The sequence below is a fragment of the Procambarus clarkii genome, chromosome 79 (genome assembly GCF_040958095.1).
Source record: "Procambarus clarkii isolate CNS0578487 chromosome 79, FALCON_Pclarkii_2.0, whole genome shotgun sequence".
Classification (NCBI taxonomy): Eukaryota; Metazoa; Arthropoda; class Malacostraca; order Decapoda; family Cambaridae; genus Procambarus; species Procambarus clarkii.
This window is the reverse complement of record NC_091228.1, coordinates 18,073,150-18,095,445: the sequence shown is the minus strand read 5'-3', so window position 1 is coordinate 18,095,445 and position 22,296 is coordinate 18,073,150. Positions and strand designations below refer to the sequence as shown.

At 51.9% G+C, this 22,296-nt stretch overlaps 1 protein-coding gene across 3 annotated transcripts in view; it reads left to right on the top strand.

Annotated features, from left to right (window-relative positions):
* Positions 1-22,296, top strand: part of na (sodium leak channel non-selective protein na) — a 631,552-nt gene that overhangs the window by 577,427 nt on the left and 31,829 nt on the right. For all 3 annotated transcript variants that reach the window (XM_069314566.1, XM_069314565.1, XM_069314567.1), the window contains exon 30: positions 19,789-19,908. In XM_069314566.1, the coding sequence (XP_069170667.1) occupies positions 19,789-19,908 (120 nt within the window). The remainder of the gene's footprint in view (positions 1-19,788; positions 19,909-22,296) is intronic.

Here is a 22,296-nt window from a genome sequence, read left to right as displayed (position 1 = left end):
CCCCCTTCTGGTCGGCTTATTTGGTTGTGCCGGCTTTTTCTTTAGGGGCCGGTGCTCTGGGGGATGACTCGGCCCCGAGTCCTGAGGAGGGGGATCCTGGGGCTGACTTGGGGGCCTTGGGCCCTGCTGGACCTCGCCTGGGTTTTTCTACCCTTTTAGTGGGGCTTATTGTTGCAAGGAGTGGGGTTCTCTTTTCCCCCCTCTGCATATGCCTTGCATTTGGTTTCTGCCCCTTCCCAGGTCTAGTTCCGTGTACCCTCAGGTGCATCGGTTCCGTCTTTTTGGAGATTTTCGGCTTCCCACATCCAACCGGCTGCGGTGCGGGCGGCCCTTGTGGCTTACCTCCTGCGTGACCCAGATTACGCCTCGGTGATGGATCCGTCGTCTTTCAGGTTTGGGACTTCGTTCTCTTTCTGGGTCCGTTACGAGGTTCCGGAGTCGTCCTGGCTGGCGAACTGTCCTATTTTTGCCTTGGAGGCCTGGCATTCTTTCTGTCGTTCCAGCACACTTGAGTGGCGCGAGGTTGCTCCTGTGGTTCCGGTTTTCCTGGGGGGCGACCTTGAGCACCTCAATGAGTGCTTGTTTGCTCCTGCCCTTCACCTGAATGTTGGTGTCATTCAGCTCCATGTGCAGGTTCCCTCCCTTTCGGCGGTGCTGGTGGCCGAGGATTTGTGCGCCAGGAGCCTCTTGGCTTCGGCCTTGCTCTTCTTTTCCCTTCTGGAGCTGTCTTCGGGCTAGCTTGAGGAGGATGTGGAGCTCTCGGGGCCGTTCCAAGGTCCGGTGCCTTAGGCTCGGCTGCTCACACATCAGTTGCCTTCTTGAAGTTGTTTGCGCCGATCTTGCGGGATGTGGTTACCCAGTTTTACGCTTCCCGGCTCGCGTGTCGACAGACGGTGCTTCCCTCCTGTCTGGAATCGGCCTGGGGCCTGGCTCGTAGAATGTCTTCGCCCTTTTGTCCACTGCTTTTTGCTCCGGCGGCCGTTTCATAGTATATTCAGGCTACATCGGCCAGTTGCCATCCGATGTCAGACTTGTTGGTTCTGCGGGGATTCTGGGGGAAGCCTTCCCGGAGGGGTTGTGCCAGGGCTCAGGGTTCCTCTCATTGTGGTAGGCCGCTGGTGCCAGGTTCGGGCTTGACTCCTCGTTCGGACCCGCCTTCGGCTGGTCGGCGCCGTGTTCGCCCTGTTTGGGGTTCTAAGTCTCGTAAGGGGCACCGGCCCTTTCGCGGTTCACCCCATTGAGTCGTTTCTTTCGGTTTGCGGTGAGGTTGGGTGGCCCCTCCCCCTTCGGGGGGTTTGGGGCTGGTGGGGCAAACCTTTTCTCCTGCGCTGTCTAGTCGTCTTTGAGTGGGTTCGCTTGGGTGTCGTCAAAACATCATCATCCTTCAGATGGGTTTCCCGTTTGTTTCCAGTGCCGAAACAGGACTGTGCAGACCTGCTCTTTATATTGGACTTGTCCCGTCTGAACCCCTGGGTTCATTGCCCCTCCTTTCGGATGACTACGCTGTCCCAGGTTCGGCTCCTGTTTAAACGGGGTTCTTGGATGGTGTCCCTGGAACTTCAGGACGCTTATTGGCATATCCCGATTCATCCGGGGTTCAGGGTGTTCGGGTGTTGGCCTACCTTGACGACTGGCTGGTTTGGGCTCCCAGCTGGTACAGTTGTCTGCTAGCCAGGGATTTGGTTTTTCCCAGCTCATCAGGTTCGGGTTCTTGGTGAACTGGAGGAAGTCCCATCTGGTGCCCTCCCATGTTCAGTCGTGGCTGGATCTTGTGTGGGACTCCCAGACCGCTTCCTTGTCTCTTCCTCCAGTCTCTCTCCTTCGGCTGCGAACCCACTTGTGTCTGTTTCTGGGGGGCTCCCGGGTCACCCGGCGGTTGCTCGAGTTTGTGCGGGAGCCTGAACTTCGCGGTGGTCTGCCCGCCAGGTCGGGTTTGACTTCGTCGGCTGTTCTGGTTCCTGCGGGGACGTCCCTTCTGCCTCTCTTGCAATTGTTGGGCTCAACCCCCGGGGGCCTTGCATTGGCTGCTGCATCGCCGGCTTCCTCTTCAGGTTTTTCGGGGTTCAGTGCCTTGGAGCCTGCCCGAGCCCTCACTCGATGTGTTTACGGACGCGTCGTCTCTCAGCTGGGGTTTTGTGACCAGTGCTCACCAGGCCGGCCAGGGTCGGTGGGGTCCGTCCTTCCATCAAGCCCACAGCACGGTGCAGGAGTTTGCGGCGGTGTGGTTTGCACTTTGGAAGGTTTAAGTCGCCCCCGGATCAACGATCCGGCTCCATTCGAACTGCTCTCCGGTGGTTCATTTCCTGAACCGGGAGGGTTCGATACGGTCTTTGGCTCTTTGGAGCTGGTCACTTCTGGTGACTTGTCTGCTTAGTTCTCGGGGTTTGGCTCTCCTGGCGGTTCATGTGCGGGGAGTTTCCAATGTCTTGGGCGATGGCCTGTCCCGTTTCGTTCCCCCTCTCAACGGAATGGACGGAAGACGACGACTTTTTCATTGGCTCTGCCAGATCTTCAGGCGGCCCGAGGTGGACCTCTTCGCGTTGGTATGGTTGCGGCGCCTTCCCAATGTGGCGCCCTGCCGCGATTGCGAGGCCGTCGGGGTTGATGCCTTTCGGCAGGACTGGTCAAGGTGGGGGTTCCTTAACCTCTTTTTCCCGGTTCGGTTGTTGCTCCAGGTCCTGACTCGCTTGGAGACCTACCAGGGGAGAGTAGTCCTCCTTGCTTCATGGTGGCCGGCCCAGCCATGGTTTCAGGCGCTGCTTGCACGGTGTCCGAACCCGGAGGTTTTTCCGCGGCTCCGCCACTTCCAACAGATCGGCCCAATGCGTCTCGTAGCTGGTTCGATCTTCTTCTTGAGTCTTCGTGTATGGTCTTTTTGACTCGAGTTTATCATCATTTCATTGGTGATCAGGTGGCTTCCTTGTTAGTGTCCCACCTGAGGATTTCTTCTCAACGGTTTATTGAAGTCTCCTGGTAGTCCTTTCGTTTCTTTTTGCATCTTAGTCATTGTGCTTCTCTTTCTGTTAAGGTGGTTTTGTCCTTCCTGTCTTGGTTGTTCCTGGACCGTCACCTTATGCCTAACACTGTCGCCTCGTTTTGTGCGGTACTGGCGGAGCCGCTTCAGCTTGCTCTCGGTATTGATATTACTTCTGCACCGTTTCGCAAGCTGTCTCGGGCTTTGTTTCACCTCCGGCCTGCTCATGCGCCACCTGAGCCGTCCGGGTCATTGGACATTGGACTCTTATCTTTCTTCTCCTCGGTTTGTTGTGGCCCTTCGGTTCCGGATTGTTTTTCGAAGGATCTTTTTCTGTTGGCATTGGCCTCTGGGGGTCGGGTTGGTGGGATTCATGCTCTCCTCCGGCGTACGGGTTTCTGCTCCTTCGGTCTTCGTCATGGTTTTGTTCGTTTGCAAACGTCTCCTTTTTTCCTGGCGAAATATGAGACTGCTGCTTTCTGAAGAGGTCCCTGGGTGGTTAATGCTTGGTTCGTTCGGCCAGGGGGTGCATCATGTTTTGTGTCCAGTTGCGGCTCTTTGCTGTTATTTGCACGCCATGGCTTCAGTGTCCAGGGGACGTGCTGTGGGTTGATCCGGTTTCCCTTCATCCTTGTTCGTGGGTGTGGATCTCCCAGGTCGTCCACAGAGTTATTAAGGCTAGCCAGCCTGCGGTTTATCCCGATGCCCATGACGTTCATAAGTCCCTATTCTTTCATCTTTGAGTAGTTAGCTCCAGGGAGCCGAAGGGGCTCCCCCCCCGAAAACAGTGTTGAATGTAATGAAACGCCATTTTCTTGGTGAGACCCGGAGGCTCCCTGGCATCCCTCCCTTCCTCTGGATGGCTTTTTTTGCGTGTTTTGACATCCAACCTAAGAGCTGGGGGTGGATTGCCGGCGTGAAGGGTCTGGGGCTACCCCTTCCCCCTCCCGGGGAGGGAGGAGCTGCGCAGACAGCGGCATGTTGACGTGTGACGTCACGGTCGTTTGCTTGTTTCTTTTAGGGGAGTTCTATCCACTTGCTCGGCTTGTGGTAGCAATAATTTCACCAGAATAGTGGTTTGTTTTTGGATGCTTACCTTTCTGGGTGCCTGACCCGGTCGATGGCAGACATAGAATGCTTCCAACCACACGGGGGTTTCTATAGGCCATTGCTTCCCTTGCCTCTTCTGAAGGAGGCCAGGTTCTGGCTTGTGGTGCCCCAGTAGGCCCACAGAACTCCATACACATAACTGATGCCAAGGTCTGACATTAGCATATCAGCCTAGTAAGCTCCGGGGAGCCTCCAGGTCTCACCCAGAACATGGCGTTTCATTACATTCAACGCTGGTTTTCTGTGGGGAGCCCCTAGGGCTCCCTGGAGCTTATCGGGCTAATGTATGTCATATTAGACCGGGACATTAGCTAAGGAGTTCAGACCTACCAGGGACCAGCGCCAAAACCTGGCCCCTTCAGAGAGTTTTCAGGGAGCAATGACCCTGGAAAACCCCCTTGTGGTTGGGGTTTTCCTTATCTGCCATCGACCGGGATTTGCACCCAGAAGGGTAGGCATAACAAAACAAACCCCACATGGTAAAAAACTAAAACAAAAAACCGAACAGAGAGGTAGAAACTCTCTACAATCCCAAGGTAACAAGCAGACATCACACTTTACTGCCACGCCGATCGTCCGCGCAGCCCTCCCCGCCCCGAGAGGGGAGGGGGAAGCCCCGGACCTACCCCGCCGACTGCCTAGCATCAGTTCGTAAGCTAATGTCAACCGGAATAGACGCTTCTCTGGCCTCGGTTTCCTAGGCGGTGTTTGCCTTGTGTGGCGTTCACTGCCGTGTGTTGTGTTGTGCGGTGGCCAGGAGTACCTCATCAGTGTCGGGGCTGCATGTGCTTAGGGGCTTTCTTCCCTAAGTGCCCTGTGAGTACTGCCCCTGCGTGACAGGGTTATCTTCCCTGGGGCGTTCAGGAACAATTCCCGTAGAGGTTCTTGCTGCTCGGCATTTGCCTCGCCCTTGGGGCCAGCTGGGGCTTTGGGCCCTTGTTTGGCCCTGGGTAGGGACTGGTATTGTGCTGGTTTGGGCGTCAAGGTGTTGCGCGGCCTGCCACCTAAGCGGCGACTGGTTCCTGTTGCCTCTGGAGACGGTGTACTTTTGTGGGGTTTTTCTTTTGTTTTTATTTTCATTTGCCTGGTGGGGGTCTGCCTAGTGTGGCTATAGTTCTACTGGTAGTGTTTGGTGGCCCTCTGCTAGGCCCCGTGATTGTACACGCCGCAGGGGTTTTCAGTGTTGTCCTCTATCCCCGTTATTTTTGGGTGTTTAACCGGTTAGCAATACCTTGCCCGGGCTTCCCGTAGTTGTTCCCCTATGGGCCCTGGAAACCCCTGTCTCGCCTTGGTGGACCATTGAATGTGTTTTCCGGGTTCCAATCCGTCTTGTACGGGATTGATGGTTGCTGTGCCCTGGTCTTCGGGTAACAGTCGCCACTGTTACCACTGTCATGTTGCCTGTTGGGTCACTGACACCTTGACCCAGAGTCTTGCGAGAGAGTTTCCCTGCTTGTTCTCCAGTACTCTCCTGATGTTACTGTTCAGAGTACAGGCGGCATCCGTGTTGCAAGCTAGGTTAGGTTGCTGCAACATGCTAGATTGGTTTCCCACTCGGATGTCCCGAGGCCGCCCCGTTTTGGTTAGGTGCTGTTCGCCCCTTTCCCTCCCTGTTCCCGGCTCCGAACCATCTGCGGGTTTCGGGGTCGGGGCGGGGTTTAGGTGGGGCCGAGACTCGGGCGGTTTTCGGGGGCTGCCCCTTTCAGGTTGGGGAAGGAGGTTTTTGAGCTTGTTCCTCCTGCCAAGCCTTCTGAGTCTTACCAGCAGCCCTTTCTTGCTGCCTTTCCCATGGACTCTTCCTTTTCTTTAAGGGTGGAGGGCTTGGAGGACGGCTCTGCCCCGGGACCTCTGTTGCGGATTCCCGGGGCTGTGGGGGATGCCTGCTAGCAGTTCTGGGGCATCTTACCCCTGCCTGGGTTTTCTGCTTCTGGGCTGAGTTTTTCACCCATCCAGTCTGCTTGCTTCCCACTTTTGCTGGTGTGTTTTCGTATCTTTTGTGTCCGTCACTTTTGCACCCTCTGTTCTGATGGCCATTTTCTTCTGCCGGTTTCCCGGCGTGGCCACCAGGGCGGCATTGCAGTTTGTTTATATGCGCCTGGGTGTGCAAGCGAGCGTCTTGGGTGAGTTTTAAACCTTTTTCAGGGGTTTTATTCTCCTGTTGTCGTTTCTTTGCTTTTCTGGTGTTTTCTGCCCATTTTCTGTTCCTCTGGGAATGTTTGAGTGTTGATTTTCCACCGGGTTTTCCGTTTTCTCTGTTTTGGGTCTGAGCCCTTGGGTTTGGGCTCAGTGTCCCTGTCTGTTATGCTTGCTCCCACACCTTGTCCCTGCGTTTTTGGTCTGTTTTGACTGTTTCCCTGGGGGTTCTGTCTGGGGCTGTGCTTTGCCTTCTGTGGTGTATGTCCGCCGGCAAATGTGGTGATTTGGGCTTCCCCTGGTTCGATTCCAGGTTCCTTTGGGTTCTTTGGTTTCGTTCTGGAGGTTTCTTCCTCTTGGGCCCCCTTTGTGGGTTCAAGGGGCTTTGTTTCCTCGTGTCTGACCCGGTTCTGCCTTCGGGAGTTCCGGGGTCTTCCTGGCTTGCAGACTGAACTTTTTGGGTCTTGGCACGTGTTGTTGTCGTGCTGGGACTTTGGGGTTTTGTTGTCAAGGTGGGCCTTTTGATGCAGTTTTGTGCCTTCTTTGCCTGGCTGGCGTGTGCTCTGCCCACTGGTCAATTTTCTTTTCACGTGTATGTGTGTATGTACACATGTGTATGTACATGTGTACACTGTGTTTGTGTGCACGTGTGTATGTGCATACACACGTGTGTGTGTAACATACCTTGTGTGTATGTGTATATGTATGTGTATGTGTATATTCATAATATATACATATATATATGTATATATGTGTATGTATACTTTTTCTTTTGGAAGGGGCTCTGTTCCCTTCTCTGTTGACGGGGCACTGGAGGAGCAGCTTGCTCTGCTGACTCTCGCATGGTCCCGCAGTTAGTGGGCGCTTTTGGTGGTCTTCCGGCCTCTGGTGGCAGCAGTGGACGGTTTCTCCCCCTTTGGGGTAGTTCAGGGCTGGCGGGGTGGGCTTCTTCCCCTGCGCTTCGTTATGTCATCTTCGTGGGTGCATTGGACGTGGTCGATCCACCCCATCCTTCTGGGGTTCCCGTCTGCTCTATGCAGACATGGGCCTGTCAAATCTTAGGTTCTTCTGGACTTCTTCAGTCTGCGCCCTGGATTCTATGCCCTCATCGGAGGACTGTTGTCTCCTGTCCGGCTTCTGTTGGGGCCGGGTGCCTGGATGGTGGCCCTGGACCTCCAGGTCAATTCTTGGCACTTTCCTCTCCAGTTTTCCAGGACTGGCACAGTTGGTGGTGGGGATTTAGGCTTACCGCTTTTGTTGCTTTCCCTATTTTGTAATTGGCACTTGGTGTATTTACGCATCTTTAACGGATCTTGTTGCCCTGTCCGAGTCTGCTTGGGATTCGGTGTCTGGCCTACCTCGACGACTGGGTGGTGTGGGCTCCCAGTCGGTCCACTTGTCTGCTCGCCAGGGGTGTGGTTCTTTCCATATCGACGGGTGTTGGTTTCCTGGTGATCTGGAGGCTGTTCCATTTGTTTCTGTCCCGGGTTCGGACCTGGCTGGGTCTTGTTTAGGGCTCTTGGGCCGCTCCTTTGTCTTTCCCTCCAGAAGTGTTGCTGCGGCTGTGGTCCCGCCTTCGGCTGTTCATGAGGGGGTCCCAGGTTGCTCAGCGGTTGCTCGAACAGTTGTGCAGGAGTCTGAACTTTGACGTGCTGGTCTGCCCGCGGGGTCAGGTTTGGCTTCGGCGTCTGTTTGGTTACTTCGGAGACTCCCCTTCCGCCTCTTGCAATCGTTGGCTCGTTTCTCCGGGGATCTTGTGTTGGTGCTGCTTCACCAGCTTCCTTTTTTGGGGTTTTCAGGGTTCTGTACCTTGGCACCTCCCCGAGCCTTCGCTCGATGTGTTCACGGACCGGTCATCTCTTGGCTGGGGCTTTGTGACCAGTGCTCACCAGGTCGGCCGGGGATGGTAGGGTCTTTCCGTCCGTCGGGCTAACAGCACAGTTCGGGAGTTCGTGGCTGTCTGGTTTGCGCTTTAGGGGGTTTGGGTCACTCGGTGGCCTCCCATTCAGCTCCATTCGGCCTTTTCTCTGGCTTTTCTTTGCCGGAACCACAGGGTTTCTCTTAGGTGTTTGACCTTTGGGGTTGGTCCCTTAGAGTGGCTCGTTTGCTGGATTCTCAGGGTTTGGCTAACCGTGAGGTTCATGTCCAGGGTGTGTCCTGCGTCCTGGCGGACAGCTGTCTTGGTTCATTCCTCTGTTCGTGGATTGGCCATTTGTCGCCGACTTGTTTCGTTGGCTCTGCCAGACGTATGAACACCTGGCCGTGGACGTGTTCAAGTCGGCGTGGTCTAGGCGTCGCCCATTCTATGTGGCGCCCTTACCCGCCTGCAAGGCGTTCACTGTGGATGCCTTTCGGCAGGACTAGTTGAGGTGGGGGTACCTGTTCCTCTTCTCCCGGTCCAGCTGTTGCTTCAGGTTCTGGCTCGGTTGGAGCCCATTCCAATGAGAGTAGTCCTTATGGTCCCTTGGTAGCCGGCCCAGCTTTATTTTCAGATGCTGCTTGAAGGGTGTCCAAACCCGGGGCGTTTTCCTGCGGCTCCGCCTCGTTTGGCAGGCCGGACCGGTCCTGTACGTGACTGGTTCGGCCTGCTCCTCGGCTCTTCACGTCTGGTATTTTGACGCGGGTATCACCATCTCTGTGGTGATCAGGTGGCTTTGTTGATGGTGTCCCACCTGCGAGCTTCGTCTTGGCGACAGTATGACGTTCCTGGTGTTTCTATGCCCTTTTTCTTGCTCTTTGTAGGTTGCCTTCTCTTTCTCGTCGGGTTGTCTTGTCATTTCTTGGGTTTTCAGGACTACAGTTTTGATGTTTCTTACTGTCGCCTCGTTTTGTTCGGCGCTGGCGGAGCCGCTCCGGCTGGAGTTCAGGGTGGACGTCACATCGGCCCTGTTTCTTATGCTTTCTCGTGTTTTGTTTCACCTCCGGCCTGCTCATGCGTCGCCTGAGCCGTCCTGGTCCTTGATCACGGTTCCTTCTTATCTTCTCCTCAGTTTGTGGTAGCCCCTTCGGTTCAGGTTTCAGCTCTTTGGTACTAGTGGTAGGTTTGTACGTTTGCAACCTTTCTCCATCCTTCTGGCGACGGTCGAGATGGCTGGTTTCTGGAGGGGTTCTTGGGCTATTGATGCTTGATTGGTTCGGCCGGGGGTGCGTCCTATATTATCCGGTTGCGTTTTTTTTTTTTTTCCCCGTTACCTGCGTACCGTGTTTGGGGATGCGCTTTGGGTTGATCCGGCTCCCCTCGTTCCCTGTTTCTGGGCTCAGGTTTCCCAGGTCGTCCGCAGAGTTTTTAAGGCTTCCAGCCTGCGGTCTGTCCTTGCGCCCGTGCTGTTCGGACGTTTGCAGCTTTTGCTGCTGTGTTAGTGGCGTCTAGAGCTCATTTCGGGCGCAGGGATTTGAGGGTCCCACAGGTTCTTGGCCACCCATTCTCTATGCATGTCTGCTCCTGTGCGTTCTTGTTGCCTTGGGTCGCAGGTTGCAGCCTGTTGTCTCGGTTTCGCGTGGCGGAGTTTGTGGTGGCCGCCTCCCGGGTCAGCCCTTTCTTTTCCTTCTCTTTGGGTATGAAGCTCCAGGGAGCCATAGGGAAACCAGCGTTGAATGTAATGAAACGCCATTTTCTGGGTGAACCCCGGAGGCTCCCCGGCAACCCTCCCTCCCACCAGTCGGCAGTTTTTTCGCGTTGGTTGAAGCTTAGCTTCCGAACTGATGCTAGGCAGCCGGCGCGGTAGGTCTGGGGCTCCTCCCTCCCCCTCTCGGGGCGGGGAGGGCAGACCGGATGATCGGCACGGCAGTAAAGTGTGATGTTTACTTGTTTGCTTGTTTCCTTGGGATTGTAGGGAGTTTCTACCTCTCTGTTTGGTTTTTTGTTTTAGTTTTTTACCATGTGGGGTTTGTTTTGTTATGCCTACCTTTCTGGGTCCCTAACCCCGGTCGATGGCAGATAAGGAAAACCCCAACCACAAAGGGGTTTTCCAGGGCCATTGCTCCCTGAAACCTCTCTGAAGGGGCCAGGTTCTGGCTCTGGTCCCTGGTAGGTCTGAACTCCTTAGCTAATGTCCCGGTCTAATATAACATACATTTGCCCGATAAGCTCCAGGGAGCCTCCTGGGCTCTCCCAGAAAATGGCATTTCATTACATTCAACGCGGGTTTTCTGTGGGGAGCCCCAGAGGCTCCCTGGAGCTTATCGGGCTAATGTATGTTATATTAGACAGGGACATTAGCTAAGGAGTTCAGACCTACCAGGGACCAGCGCCAGAACCTGGCCCCTTCAGAGAGGTTTCAGGGAACAATGGCACTGGAAAACCCCTTTGTGGTTGGGGTTTTCCTTATCTGCCATCGACCGGGGTTAGGCACCCAGAAAGGTAGGCATAACAAAACAAACCCCACATGGTAAAAAAAACAAAAAAACTAAACCAAAAACCGAACAGAGAGGTAGAAGCTCCCTACAATCACATGGAAACAAGCAAACAAGCAAACATCACACTTTACTGACGCGCCGATCGTCCGCACAGCCCTCCCCGCTCCGAGAGAGGAGGGGGGAGCCCCGGACCTACCGTGCCGGCTGCCAAGCTTCAGTTCGTTCTCTAATGTCAACTGGGATAGACGCTTCTCTGGTCTCAGTTTCCTAGGCGGTGTTTGCCTTGTGTTGCGTTCACTGCCGTGTGTAGTGTTGTGCGGTGGCCAGGAGTACCTCATCAGTGCCGGGGCTGCATGTGCTTAGTGGCTGACTTCCCTAAGTGCCCTGTGAGTACTGCCCTTGCGTAACAGGGTTACCTTCCCTGGGGCGTTTGGGAACCATTCCCGTAGAGGTTCTTGCTTCTCGGCATTTGCCTTGCCCTTGGGGCCAGCTGGGGCTTGGGGCCCTTGTTTGGCCCTGGGTAGGGATTGGTATTGTGCTGGTTAGGGCATCAAGGTGTTGCCCAGCCTGCCACCTAAGTGGCGGCCGGTTTCTGTTGCCTCTGGAGGCGGTGTACTTTTGCGGGGTTTTTCTTTTGTTTTTATTTTCATGCCTGGTGGGGGTCTGCCTAGTGTGACTATAGTTCCACTGGTAGTGTTTGGCGGCCCTCTGCTAGGCCCCCGTGATTGTACACGTCGCAGGGGTTTTCAGTGCTATCCTCTACCCTCTTGTTATGTTTGGGTTTCTTAACCGGTTAGCAACACCTTGCCCGGGCTTCCCGTAGTTGTTACCCCTACGGGCCCTGGAAACCCCTGTCTGGGCTCGGGGGACCATTGAATGTGTCTTCCAGGTTCCAACCCGTCTTGTATGGGATCGTTGGTTGCTGTGCCCTTGTCTCCGGGTGACAGTCGCCACTTGTACCTCCGTCATGCTGCCTGTTGGGTCACTGACACCTTGACCCGGAGTCTTGCGAGAGTTTCTCTACTTGTTCTCCAGTACTCTCCTGATGTTATTACTGTTCAGAGTACAGGCGGCATCCATGTTGCAAGCTAGGTTAGGTTGCTGCAACATGCTAGGTTGGTTTCCCACTCGGATGCCCCGAGGCCGCCCCGTTTGGTCAGGTGCTGTTCGCCCCTTTCCCTCCCTGTTCCCGGCTCCGGTCTGTCTGTGGGTTTCGGGGTCGGGGAGAGGTTTACTTGGGGCAGAGACTCGGGCAGTTTTCAGGGGCTGCCCCATTCTGGTTGGAGGACGGAGGTTTTCGAGCCTGTTCGTCCTGCCAAGGCTTCTGGGTCTTACCAGCGGCCCTTTCTTGCTGCCTTTCCCATGGACTCTTGCTTTTCTTTAAGGGCGGAGGGCTTGGAGGACGGCTCTGCCCCGGGGCCTCTGTTGTTGGTTCCCAGGGCTGTGGGGGATGCCTGCTAGCAGTTCTGGGGCGGTTTGCCCCTGCCTGGGTTTTCTGCTGTTGGGCGGCTTTTTCGCCCATCCAGTCTGCTTGCTTCCCACTTTTGCTGGCGTGTTTTTGTATATTTAGCGTCAGTGACAGCCCCTGCTGGTGACCATTTTCGTCTGCCGGTTTCCCGGCGTGGCCACCAGGGTGGCGTTGCGGTTTGTTTACATGCGCCTGGGTGTGCAAGCGAGTGTCTCGGGTGAGTTTTCAACTTTTTTCAGGGGTTTTTATTCTCCTGTTGTCGTTTCTTTGCATTTCTGGTGTTTTCTGCCCGTTGCCTGTTCCTCTGGGAACGTTTGGGTGTTAATTTTACACCGGGTTTTCCATTTTTGTCTGTTTTGGGTCTGGGCCTTTGGATTTGGGCTCAATGTCCCTAGCTGGTATGCTTGCTCCCACACCTCGTCCCTCGGTTTTCGGTCTGTTATGACCGTTTTCCCAGGGGGGTTCTGTCAGGGGGCTGTGCTTTGCCTTTCTGTGGTGTTTTCCGCCAGCAAAATGTGGTGGTTTGGGCTCCGCCTGGTTCGATTCTGGGTTCCTTTGGGTTCTTTGCTTTCGTTCCGGAGGTTTCTTCCTCTTGGGCCCCCTTTTGTGGGTTCAGGGGACTTTGTTATCTTGTGTGACCCGGTTCTGCCTTCTGGGGTTCCGGGGTCTTCCTGACTTGCAGACTGATCTTTTTGGGTCTTGGCACATGTTGTGGTCGTGCTGGGACTTTGAGGTTTTGTTGTCGAGGTGGGCCTTTTGATGCAGTTTTGTGCCTTCTTTGCCTGGCCGGCGTGGTGCTTTCTGCCCACTAGTCGGCGACTTGTATATTTTCTTTTACAATGTATGTACTCGCCTAGTTGTGCTTGCGGGGGTTGAGCTCTGGCTCGTTGGTCCCGCCTCTCAACCGTCAACAGGTGTACAGGTTCCTGAGCCTATTGGGCTCTGTCCTGTCTACACTTGAAACTGTGTATGGTGTCAGCCTCCACCACATTACTTCCTAGTGCATGTGCCCCTTGTGTTACATAGCCTGTCTTTATCAACCCTGCCGATTCTCTTGGGAATCTTGAATGTGGTGATCCGTTCCCCCCCTCACTCTTCTGTCTTCCAGCGAAGTGAGGTTTAATTCCCATAGTCTCTCCTCCTGAATTGTGTGTGTGTACGCATGTACATGTGTCCACTGTGTGTGTGTGTGTGTGCACTTGTGTATACGCACGTGTGTGTCACATATCTTGTGTGTATGTGTATATGTGTGTGTACTTTTTCTTTCGGGAGGGGTTCTGTTCCCTTCTCTGTTGTCGGGGCGCTGAGGGAGCAGCTTGCTCTGTTGCCTCTCTCATGGTCCCGCTTTTGGTGGGCGCTTTGGGTTGTCTTCCGGCCTCTGGTGGCGTTGGTTGACAACTTCTCCCCCTTTGGGGGGGTTCAGCGCTGGCTGGGTGGGCTTTTTCCCCTGCGCTTCGTCATGTCATCTTAGTGGGTGCGTTGGACGTGGTCGTTCCGCCCCATCCTTCTGGGGTTCCCGTCTGCTCTTTGCAGTCATGAGCTTTTCCCATCTGCGATTCTTCTGGACTTCTTCAGTCTGCACCCTGGTTCCTATGCCCTCGGAGGAGGACTGTTGTCTCCTGTCCGGCTTCTGTTGGGGCCGGGTGCCTGGATGGTGGTCCTGGTCCTCCAGGTCACTTCTTGGCATGTTCCTCTCCAGTTTTCTGGGACTGGCAGTTGCTGGTGGGGCTTCAGGTTTGCTGCTTTTCTTACCTTCCCGATTTGGTAATGGGCACTTGGTATAATTTTTGCATCTTTACCGGATCTTAGTGCCCTGTCTGCGTCTGAGATTCGGTGTCTGGCCTACCTCGACGACTGGCTGGTGTGGGCTCCCAGTCAGTCCGCTTGTCTGCTTGCCAGGGGTATGGTTCCTTCCGGATCGCCGGGTTTGGTTTCCTGGGGATCTGGAGGCTTTTCCATCTGTTTCCATCCCGGGTTCGGACCTGGGCCTTGTTTAGGGCTATTGGGCCACTCATTGTCTTTCCCTCTAGAAGTGTTACTGCGGCTGTGGTCCCGCCTTCGGCTGTACATGAGGGGGTCCCGGGTTGCTCAGCGGTTGCTTGAGCGGTTGTGCTGGAGTCTGAACTTCGGCGTGCTGGTCTGCCCGCGGCGTCGGGTTTGGCTTCGGCGTCTGTTTGGTTCCTTCGGAAACTCCCCTTCCGCCTCTTGCATTCGTTGGGTTCGTTCTTCCGGGGATCTTGTGTTGGTGCTGCGTCACCAGCTTCCTCTTTGGGGTTTTCGGGGTTCCGTGCCTTGACACCTCCCCGAGCCTTCGCTCGATGTTTTCACGGTCGGGTCATCTCTCGGCTGGGGCTTTGTGACCAGTGCTCACCAGGTCGGCCGAGGTTGGTGGAGTCTGTCCATCTGTCAGGCTCACAGCACGGTTTGGAAGTTCGTGGCTGTCTGGTTTGCGCTTCGGAGGGTTTGGGTCACTCGGTGCTCTGCCATTCAGCTCTGTTTGGACTGTTCTCTGGCGGTTCTTGCCAGAACCACAGGGGTTTGGCTAACCGTGAGGTTAGCCAAACCTCACGGTTAGCCATGTCTGGGGTATGTCCTGCGTCCTGGCGGACAGCTGTCTCAGTTCATTCCTCTCTTCGCTGATTGGCCAGTCGTCGCCGACTCATTTTGTTGGCTATGTCGGACGTATGGACTCCTGGCCATGGACTTCTTCGAGTCAGCGTGGTCTAGGCGTCGCCCATTTTATGTGGTGCTCTTTCCCACCTGCGAGGCATTCACGGTGGATGCTTTTTCGGCAGGACTGGTCAAGGTGGGGGTACCTGTTCCTCTTCTCCCGGTCTAGCTGTTGCTTGGGGTTCTGGCTCAGTTGAAGCCCACTCCCACGAGAGCAGTTCTTTTGGTTCCTTGGTGGCCGGCCCAGGCTTATTTTCCGACGCTGCTTGATAGGTGTCCGAACCCGGGGCATTTTCCCGCGACTTCGCCTCTTTCAGCAGGTCGAATTGGTCCTGTACGTGACTGGTTCGGCCTTCTCCTCAGCTCTTCGCATCTGGTATTTTGACGCGGGTTTCACCATCTCTATGGTGTTCTGGTGGCTTTGTTGACGGTGTCCCACCTGCGAGCTTCGTCTTGGCGACAGTATGTTGTTTTGTACTCTTTCTCATGTTTTGCTTCGCCTCCGGCCTGCTCATGCGTCACCTGAGCCATCCTGGTCCTTGATCAGGGTGCCTTCTTATCTTGTCCTCAGTTTGTGGTAGCCCCTTCGGTTCAGGTTTCTGCTCTTTGGTCCTGGTGGTAGATTTGTACGTGTGCAGCCTTTCACCGTCCTGGCGACAGTAGAGTCGGCAGCTTTCCGGAGGGGTTCTTGGGGTATTGATGCTTGATTGGTTTGGCCGGGGGTGCGTCCTGTGTTGTACGGTTGTGTTTTTTGCCGTTGCCGGCATACCGTGTCTGGGGATGCGCTGTGGTTGATCTGGTTCCCCTCGTTCCCTGTTTTCAGGGCTCGGGTCTCCCAGGTCATCCGCAGATTTTTCATTCTTTCAGCCTGCGGTCTGTTTTTGCGCCCGTGCTGTTCAGACGTTTGCAGCTTTTGCTGCTGCAGTTGGGACGTCTAGGGCTCATTTCGGGCGCAGGGATTTGAAAGTCGCACAGGTTCTTGGCCGCCCATTCTTTGTGCGTCTGCTCCTGTGCGTTCTTGTTGCCTTGGGTCGCAGGTTGCGACCTGTTGTCTCGGCTTTGCGTTGCAGAGTTTGTGGCGGCCGCCTCCCGGGTTAGCCCTTTCTTTTCCTTCTCTTTGGGTATGAAGCTCCAGGGAGCCGTAGGGGCTCCCCACAGAAAACCAGCATTGAATGAAATGAAACACCATTTTCTGGGTGAGCCCCGGAGGCTCCCTGGCAACTCTCCCTCCCACCGGTTGGCGGTTTTTTCACATTAGTTGAAGCTTAGCTTCCGAACTGAAGCTTGGCAGCCGGCGTGGTAGGTCCGGGGCTCCCCCCTCCCCCTCTCGGGGCGGGGAGGGCTGCGCGGACGATCGGCGCGGCAGTAAAGTGTGATGTTTGCTTGTTTGCTTGTTTCCTTGTGATTGTAGGGAGTTTCTATCTCTCTGTTCGGTTTTTGGTTTAGTTTTTTTTTTTTTTTTACCATGTGGGGTTTGTTTTGTTATGCCTACCTTTCTGGGTGCCTAACCCCAGTCGATGGCAGATAAGAAAAACCCCAACCACAAAGGGGTTTTCCAGGGCCATTGCTCCCTGAAACCTCTCTGAAGGGGCCAGGTTTTGGCGCTGGTCCCTGGTAGGTCTGAACTCCTTAGCTAATGTCCCGGTCTAATATAACATACATTAGCCAGATAAGCTCCAGGGAGCCTCCAGGTCTCACCCAGAAAATGGCGTTTCATTACATTCAACGCTGGTTTTTTGTTCTATTTTGAATGTGTCTCTGGAAATTTAGCTTGTTATCGATAAGAACACCAAGGAATTTACCATCTATTTTGTTTCTAATTTGGATGTTGTTTATTCTTAGATTAATTTGGTCTGAGAATTTATTACCAAACAAAATATAGAATGTTTTGTCAATGTTAAGGGTGAGTTTGTTAGCAATTTGCTAAAGATGGAGTTTATTTAGTTCAGTATTCACTGTATCATTCAGAGTAAGAGGGTCAGGACTGGAGAAAATGAAGGTTGTGTTATCAGCAAATAATATTGGGTTGAGGTGTTGAGAGGCATATGGAAAGTCATTAATGTAGATGAAAAAGAGGAGAGAGCCAAGTATGTAAGCAAATTACTGAATCTCTCAAAATTAGCTTGAATCCGTTAATGGTAAACTTCCACCTCTGTGGTAGGCTTGGGGGCCTAGCCCTTTCCCAGCTTCCCCTAGTCAGTTCTGTCGTTGGTATTGTCAACTCTCGTTGTCTACTGTAGTGCTCCTGGGTTGCCAACAAGTCATGTGGGTCCTGCTATTTCTAAGCTAAGTGCTAGCCATCCTTGGAATTTACCCTGTATCCTGTGGAGGCCATTCTCTTTATTATTGTTTCAATTTCAGTATTTGTCATATTACTTGTTATCTTGCCTCCTTGCTGGTTAGTCCCTTGGGTTACCTTATTTATTTATTTATTTATTTATTTATTTACTTATTTATTTATATACAAGACGGTACATTGGGTTTGTGAGAATACATAGCATGGTATTTACAATCTTGTAAAGCCACTAGTACACGCAGCGTTTCGGGCAGGTCCTTAATCTAACAGATAATTTTAAGTAGGCAATTCTAGCAGAATTAATAAAATGATAACAGATACATTGCAAGAAAAAAATGAGATGAGAGAGATTAGTAAATATATTACAGCACATTGGTATATTAAAGCTGATTGATTACATTGACAGCTTGATTAGTAATTTAAACAAAGATTAATAGGCACCATACAGCAAATTGATAGCACAATCTAGGGAGCCTATCTCTAGGGAGCCTCTCTCTCTAGGGAGCCTCTCTCTCTAGGGAGCCTCTAGGGAGGTGTCCTAGAGAGGAAGGACCAGGACCTCTCTCTAGGGAGACACAAAGGGGCCCCCAGAAATTCAGCATGGCATGTAATGAAATGCCTCTTTCTGGATGAGCCCCAGTGGCTCCCTTACACCCTCTCTCCCTAGCACTAGCAGGATTGTTGCTTGGTGCTTGTGGGTTTTTCACATCTGCTCTAGAGTTGACTCGCGAGAGTTGAGGGAGGGGCTGAAGCCCCAGGACCCCCCCCCCCTTGGTGGCAATGGTTTGTTACTAATGACTTGAAGCTAGTTTTGAGAGATTCAATCTTTTGTTTACATTGTTTTGGAGGGTTTGTTCGGTAGTTTCCAGACTTCAGGTCTTTTAACCCTTAAACTGCGCAAATCATACATATATGATATCAGTGACAAAACCGAAACCGTGCACATCATATATATATGATTTCGTGTCTAGCGCTATAATTTAAACGCCCCGCCTGGGATAGGGGCAACTATAGTACTGCCACGACCGATAGTTGCCAGATGCCACCTAGAAAAAAATCCAGGCCAATATTCTTGGGTGTTAGAGCCTCAGTACTGAGCAAGCCACCAAGGCTGACGCACGCAGCATGAGCTCACAACACCGCTGTTCAACTTGTGACTACAGCATTGCCTACAAATGCCATAATATATATGATACTGCTATTATTTAGCAGTGATAGTATTACTGAAGCCTCCTGACTGTGATAAAACTGACCAGGATGCTGATAATAGCAGGATTGTGGTAATTGCGCTGTGCTCCATGGAGGGAGGAGTAAGGCTGTGGAGGGAGGGTTGTGGCGTTGTCTTCTGACTGTGTGTGGCCACCATTGACTGCACTCACCATACCAGCTGAGTGGTTTGCTATGGTGAACACAAATGTAGATACTTATATATAACATGTGTATAGTGTGAGATAACAGCGAGAGGAGTAGGTTGGGAGCCGCCATTTTGGTGAGGGCGGAGCGTCGTCTGCATGACTTGTCATGTTGTTTACTGATGGCCACTATGGTCTTTGGGCGCAATACCAGCTTATTTGTACAGGTATAGTGAACAAAACAGGTAGATACTTATATATAATGTGTGTGTATATAGCGTAATAACACCACAAACAATATTGTTGGAGGAGAAATATTAGTACGTCTGGCCGTGAGGGCGGCCGCCGATCAGCTGACTGTGTGAGTAGCTACGTCTTTGTGCCTTTACTCACCATACAAGCTTAGATGTACAGTTATGGTGAACAAAACATGTAAATATGTATATATAACGTCTATGTATAGTGAATAAATGCAAAAACAGTATTGTGGGAGGACAATGAGGTCGAGTGAGGTGGTGTTGAGGGAGGGAGTGGCAGTGAGTGGCTCGCTGGTGTTTGGTGGTCACTCCTCGTTGCTTTTTGACTCACAAGACCAACTTAGTACTTCGTTATGGTGAAAAAAACATGCAGATACTTATATATAACCTGTGTATATAGTGTAACAACAGCAAAACTATTTGTTTATTGTTTTATGAACATAATAATTGAATCACTAATATGTACACCATAATTTTGAGTACAGCGATGGTTCACACATTTTATTATATAAATATACCACAATTCACTGTATGGAATAATATTACTGCAAAAAAACTAAGAAAAAATAAATCAGAGACATTGAAATAATTAGGTAATAATATATTTGTGGCAACTGCCGTTTGACAGCTCGGGCGGAGTAGACCTCGTCTGGCGAAGGCTCTGCCAATGCCTCTTTTTTGCCACACTTCCCTACCCTATTGCGGCTAAAATATGCCACCTACGATTTTTTTGTTATTTTATCCGTGATCAGGGAAGAAAAATGAACACTTCTATAAGACGAAAGAATTTTTTGGATTTTTTTTTTGTTGCACCTGTGGGTGTGAATTCCATTTGGGCCCCTAGCGGTTTGAGGGTTAAGCCCAGCGGTAGTCTGTAATGCTTTGTTGACTTTCTGGATGCTTTCCTTGTGGGGTGGCAGAGTGTCACCTGCTCTCTGTGCCTCTGTGAGGGGGCCAGGTTCTGGTTCTGATCCCTGATAGGCCAAAAAGAATTCTGCAACTGATGTGACCTGGAAGTTGGGTACAATTGAGCATGATAGCTTCAGGTAGCCACCAAGGCTCGTCCAGAAAGAGCCATTTCATTATATGCACCATTGGTTTCTTTATTATTTTAAGAGAAAATTGTAGATGCTGTATGCACACAGTAATTTTGTGTTTTGTGTATTTTGCAGCAAAAGGAACAGACTTCATTACTGGCCAGATTACGAGAAACCAATGAAACTCTGATGGCTGGTTTTCACGAGGATAAGAAGACTCAAATACAAGACAAGGACAAAGAGAATGAAAGTAAGGTATGTATTAATGGTTCTGGGTACTATTGCAAATCACATGAATAAAATTACAGTGGAACCTTGGTCTACGAATTTAATCCGTTCCAAGAGACAGCTCGTACACCGAAACAAATTTTCCCGTAAAAAATAATGTAAATTAACACTTTTCTGAGAACTTCACTTGGAATTACGGGCGGTTTAGATAAGTGCTTGTCAGATCACGACGTAAATTTACGGACCGTGTTATAGTGGGTATTTACTACTCGATCGACTTGGGGTTTGTATGAATATGTTTGCCATTAAATTTTTGTTTTCTCTAATAGGCACAGTGCCTATTTGAGAAAACGGCAATGTATTGTAACTTAGAGGAGAGACTATTGAGTTGGTGACACAACGAGGGTAATCGCCCACTCCACACACTCTTGTGTTGGCCGCGATCATGATTCTACATTTATATGCATATGTCTGTGTAGAGAATTTTATTCCGAACACTATACAAACAAAAAAAATGCTGTGAAACAAGTATAAACTTGAAAAAACATGAGCAAAGTAAAAAGTTTTTACGATCACGGGTACAAACACGCGTAAGATTTTATTCGCCGCAAATTTATTTGACGCTCTGTTGGCCAGTTCTACCCATGTTCTTATAGAACTTTCTATTGTTATATATAAAACTTTCTATTGCGAATACATTGCTATAAAAATGAAATACGTAGCTCGAGAAATAATGTCAGGACAGTGAAATAAGTATAAACTTTCAAAGCGCTGCATCACAACAGTGTCGTCGCTGCTGAAATCACGGCTAACGCTTCGCCCAGTTGCCACACTCGTGCGGAACATAATTAGACATTGATAGGCATATGTCTGGGTGGAGAATTTTATTGCGAGTTCAGTGATATCAAAATAAGCGCTGTAGGATGACTGTGAGGCTGGCAACAAACGAAAGAGTATGAACATTTACTTCCTGTTTGGGTGTCACGGCGAGTCATCTTCGTGTTTATTTACTTCGTAGTGGGATGAAATAAGTGAATATTTAACTGTACTTTACCTTTACTGAGGACTCTTGTTGGCATATGGGAGATGGTGAGGAGGGAGGGTGGAGCAGTGTTGGCATATGGGAGATGGTGAGGAGGGAGGGTGGAGCAGTGTTAGTGTATGGGGAGGGTGAGGAGGGAAGTGGAGCAGTGTTGGTGTATGGGGGAGGGTGAGGAGGGAGGTGGAGCAGTGTTGGTGTATGGGAGGGTGGGGAGGGGGAAGGGAGTAGGAGCAATGTTGATGTATGGGGAGGGAGGGAAGGGAGGTGGAGCAGTGTTGGTGTATGGGGAGGGGGAGGGAGGAGGAGCAGTGTTGGTGTATGGGGAGGGTGAGGAGGGGGGAGGGGGGAGGGAGGAGGAGAAGTGTTGGTGTATGGGGAGGGTGAGGAGGGAGGAGGGAGGAGGAGCAGTGTTGGTGTATGGGGAGGGTGAGGAGGGAGGAGGAGCAGTGTTGGTGTATGGAAGGGTGGGGAAGGGGAGGGAGGGGAAGGGGAGGGAGGAAGAGCAGTGTTGGTGTATGGGGAGGGTGAGGAGGGGGGGGAGGGAGGAGGAGCAGTGTTGGTGTATGGGGAGGGTGAGGAGGGGGGGAGGGAGGAGGAGCAGTGTTGGTGTATGGGGAGGGTGAGGAGGGGGGAGGGAGGAGGAGCAGTGTTGGTGTATGGGGAGGGTAGGGAGGGAGGAGGGAGGAGGAGTGGTGTTGGGGTATGAGGAGGGTGTTGAGGAAGGGGGGAGGTGGTGAGACCGTCCCCTGCTCTCCTTAAACACTTTCATATTTGCATCTTCAAGATTTTCTTTTCACACATTTCACAGCCTCTGTTACGTGGCAGCCAGTCAGAACCAGTCATTTACAGTCACAAGTCAGTCAAGCATTCAGTCAACACCAGTCACAGGTAGTTATAATCAAAGGCAGTCTAGCATTCACAGTTGTGGTAGCAATCGGTTAAGTATTTACAGTCAATCAGTTATTCACAGTCAGTCAGGCTCCACAATCCAGGCCAACATGGATTTAGAGCAGGAAGATCATGTCTCTCACAGCTACTTGACCATTATGACAAAATCACTGAGGCATTAGAAGAAAAACAGAATGCAGATGTTGTATACACAGACTTTGCAAAGGCATTCGACAAATGTGACCATGGAGTGATTGCACAAAAAATGAGGTCAATGGGTATAACTGGTAAAGTAGGATGCTGGATACTCAATTTCCTGTCGAACAGAACACAAAGAGTAACAGTCAATCAAGTGAAATCGAGTCCGAGCGCAGTTAAAAGCTCTGTACCTCAAGGTATAGTCCTTGCACACCTGCTGTTCCTTATTCTCATATCTGATATAGACAAAAATACAAGTCACAGCATCATGTCATCCTTCTTGGATG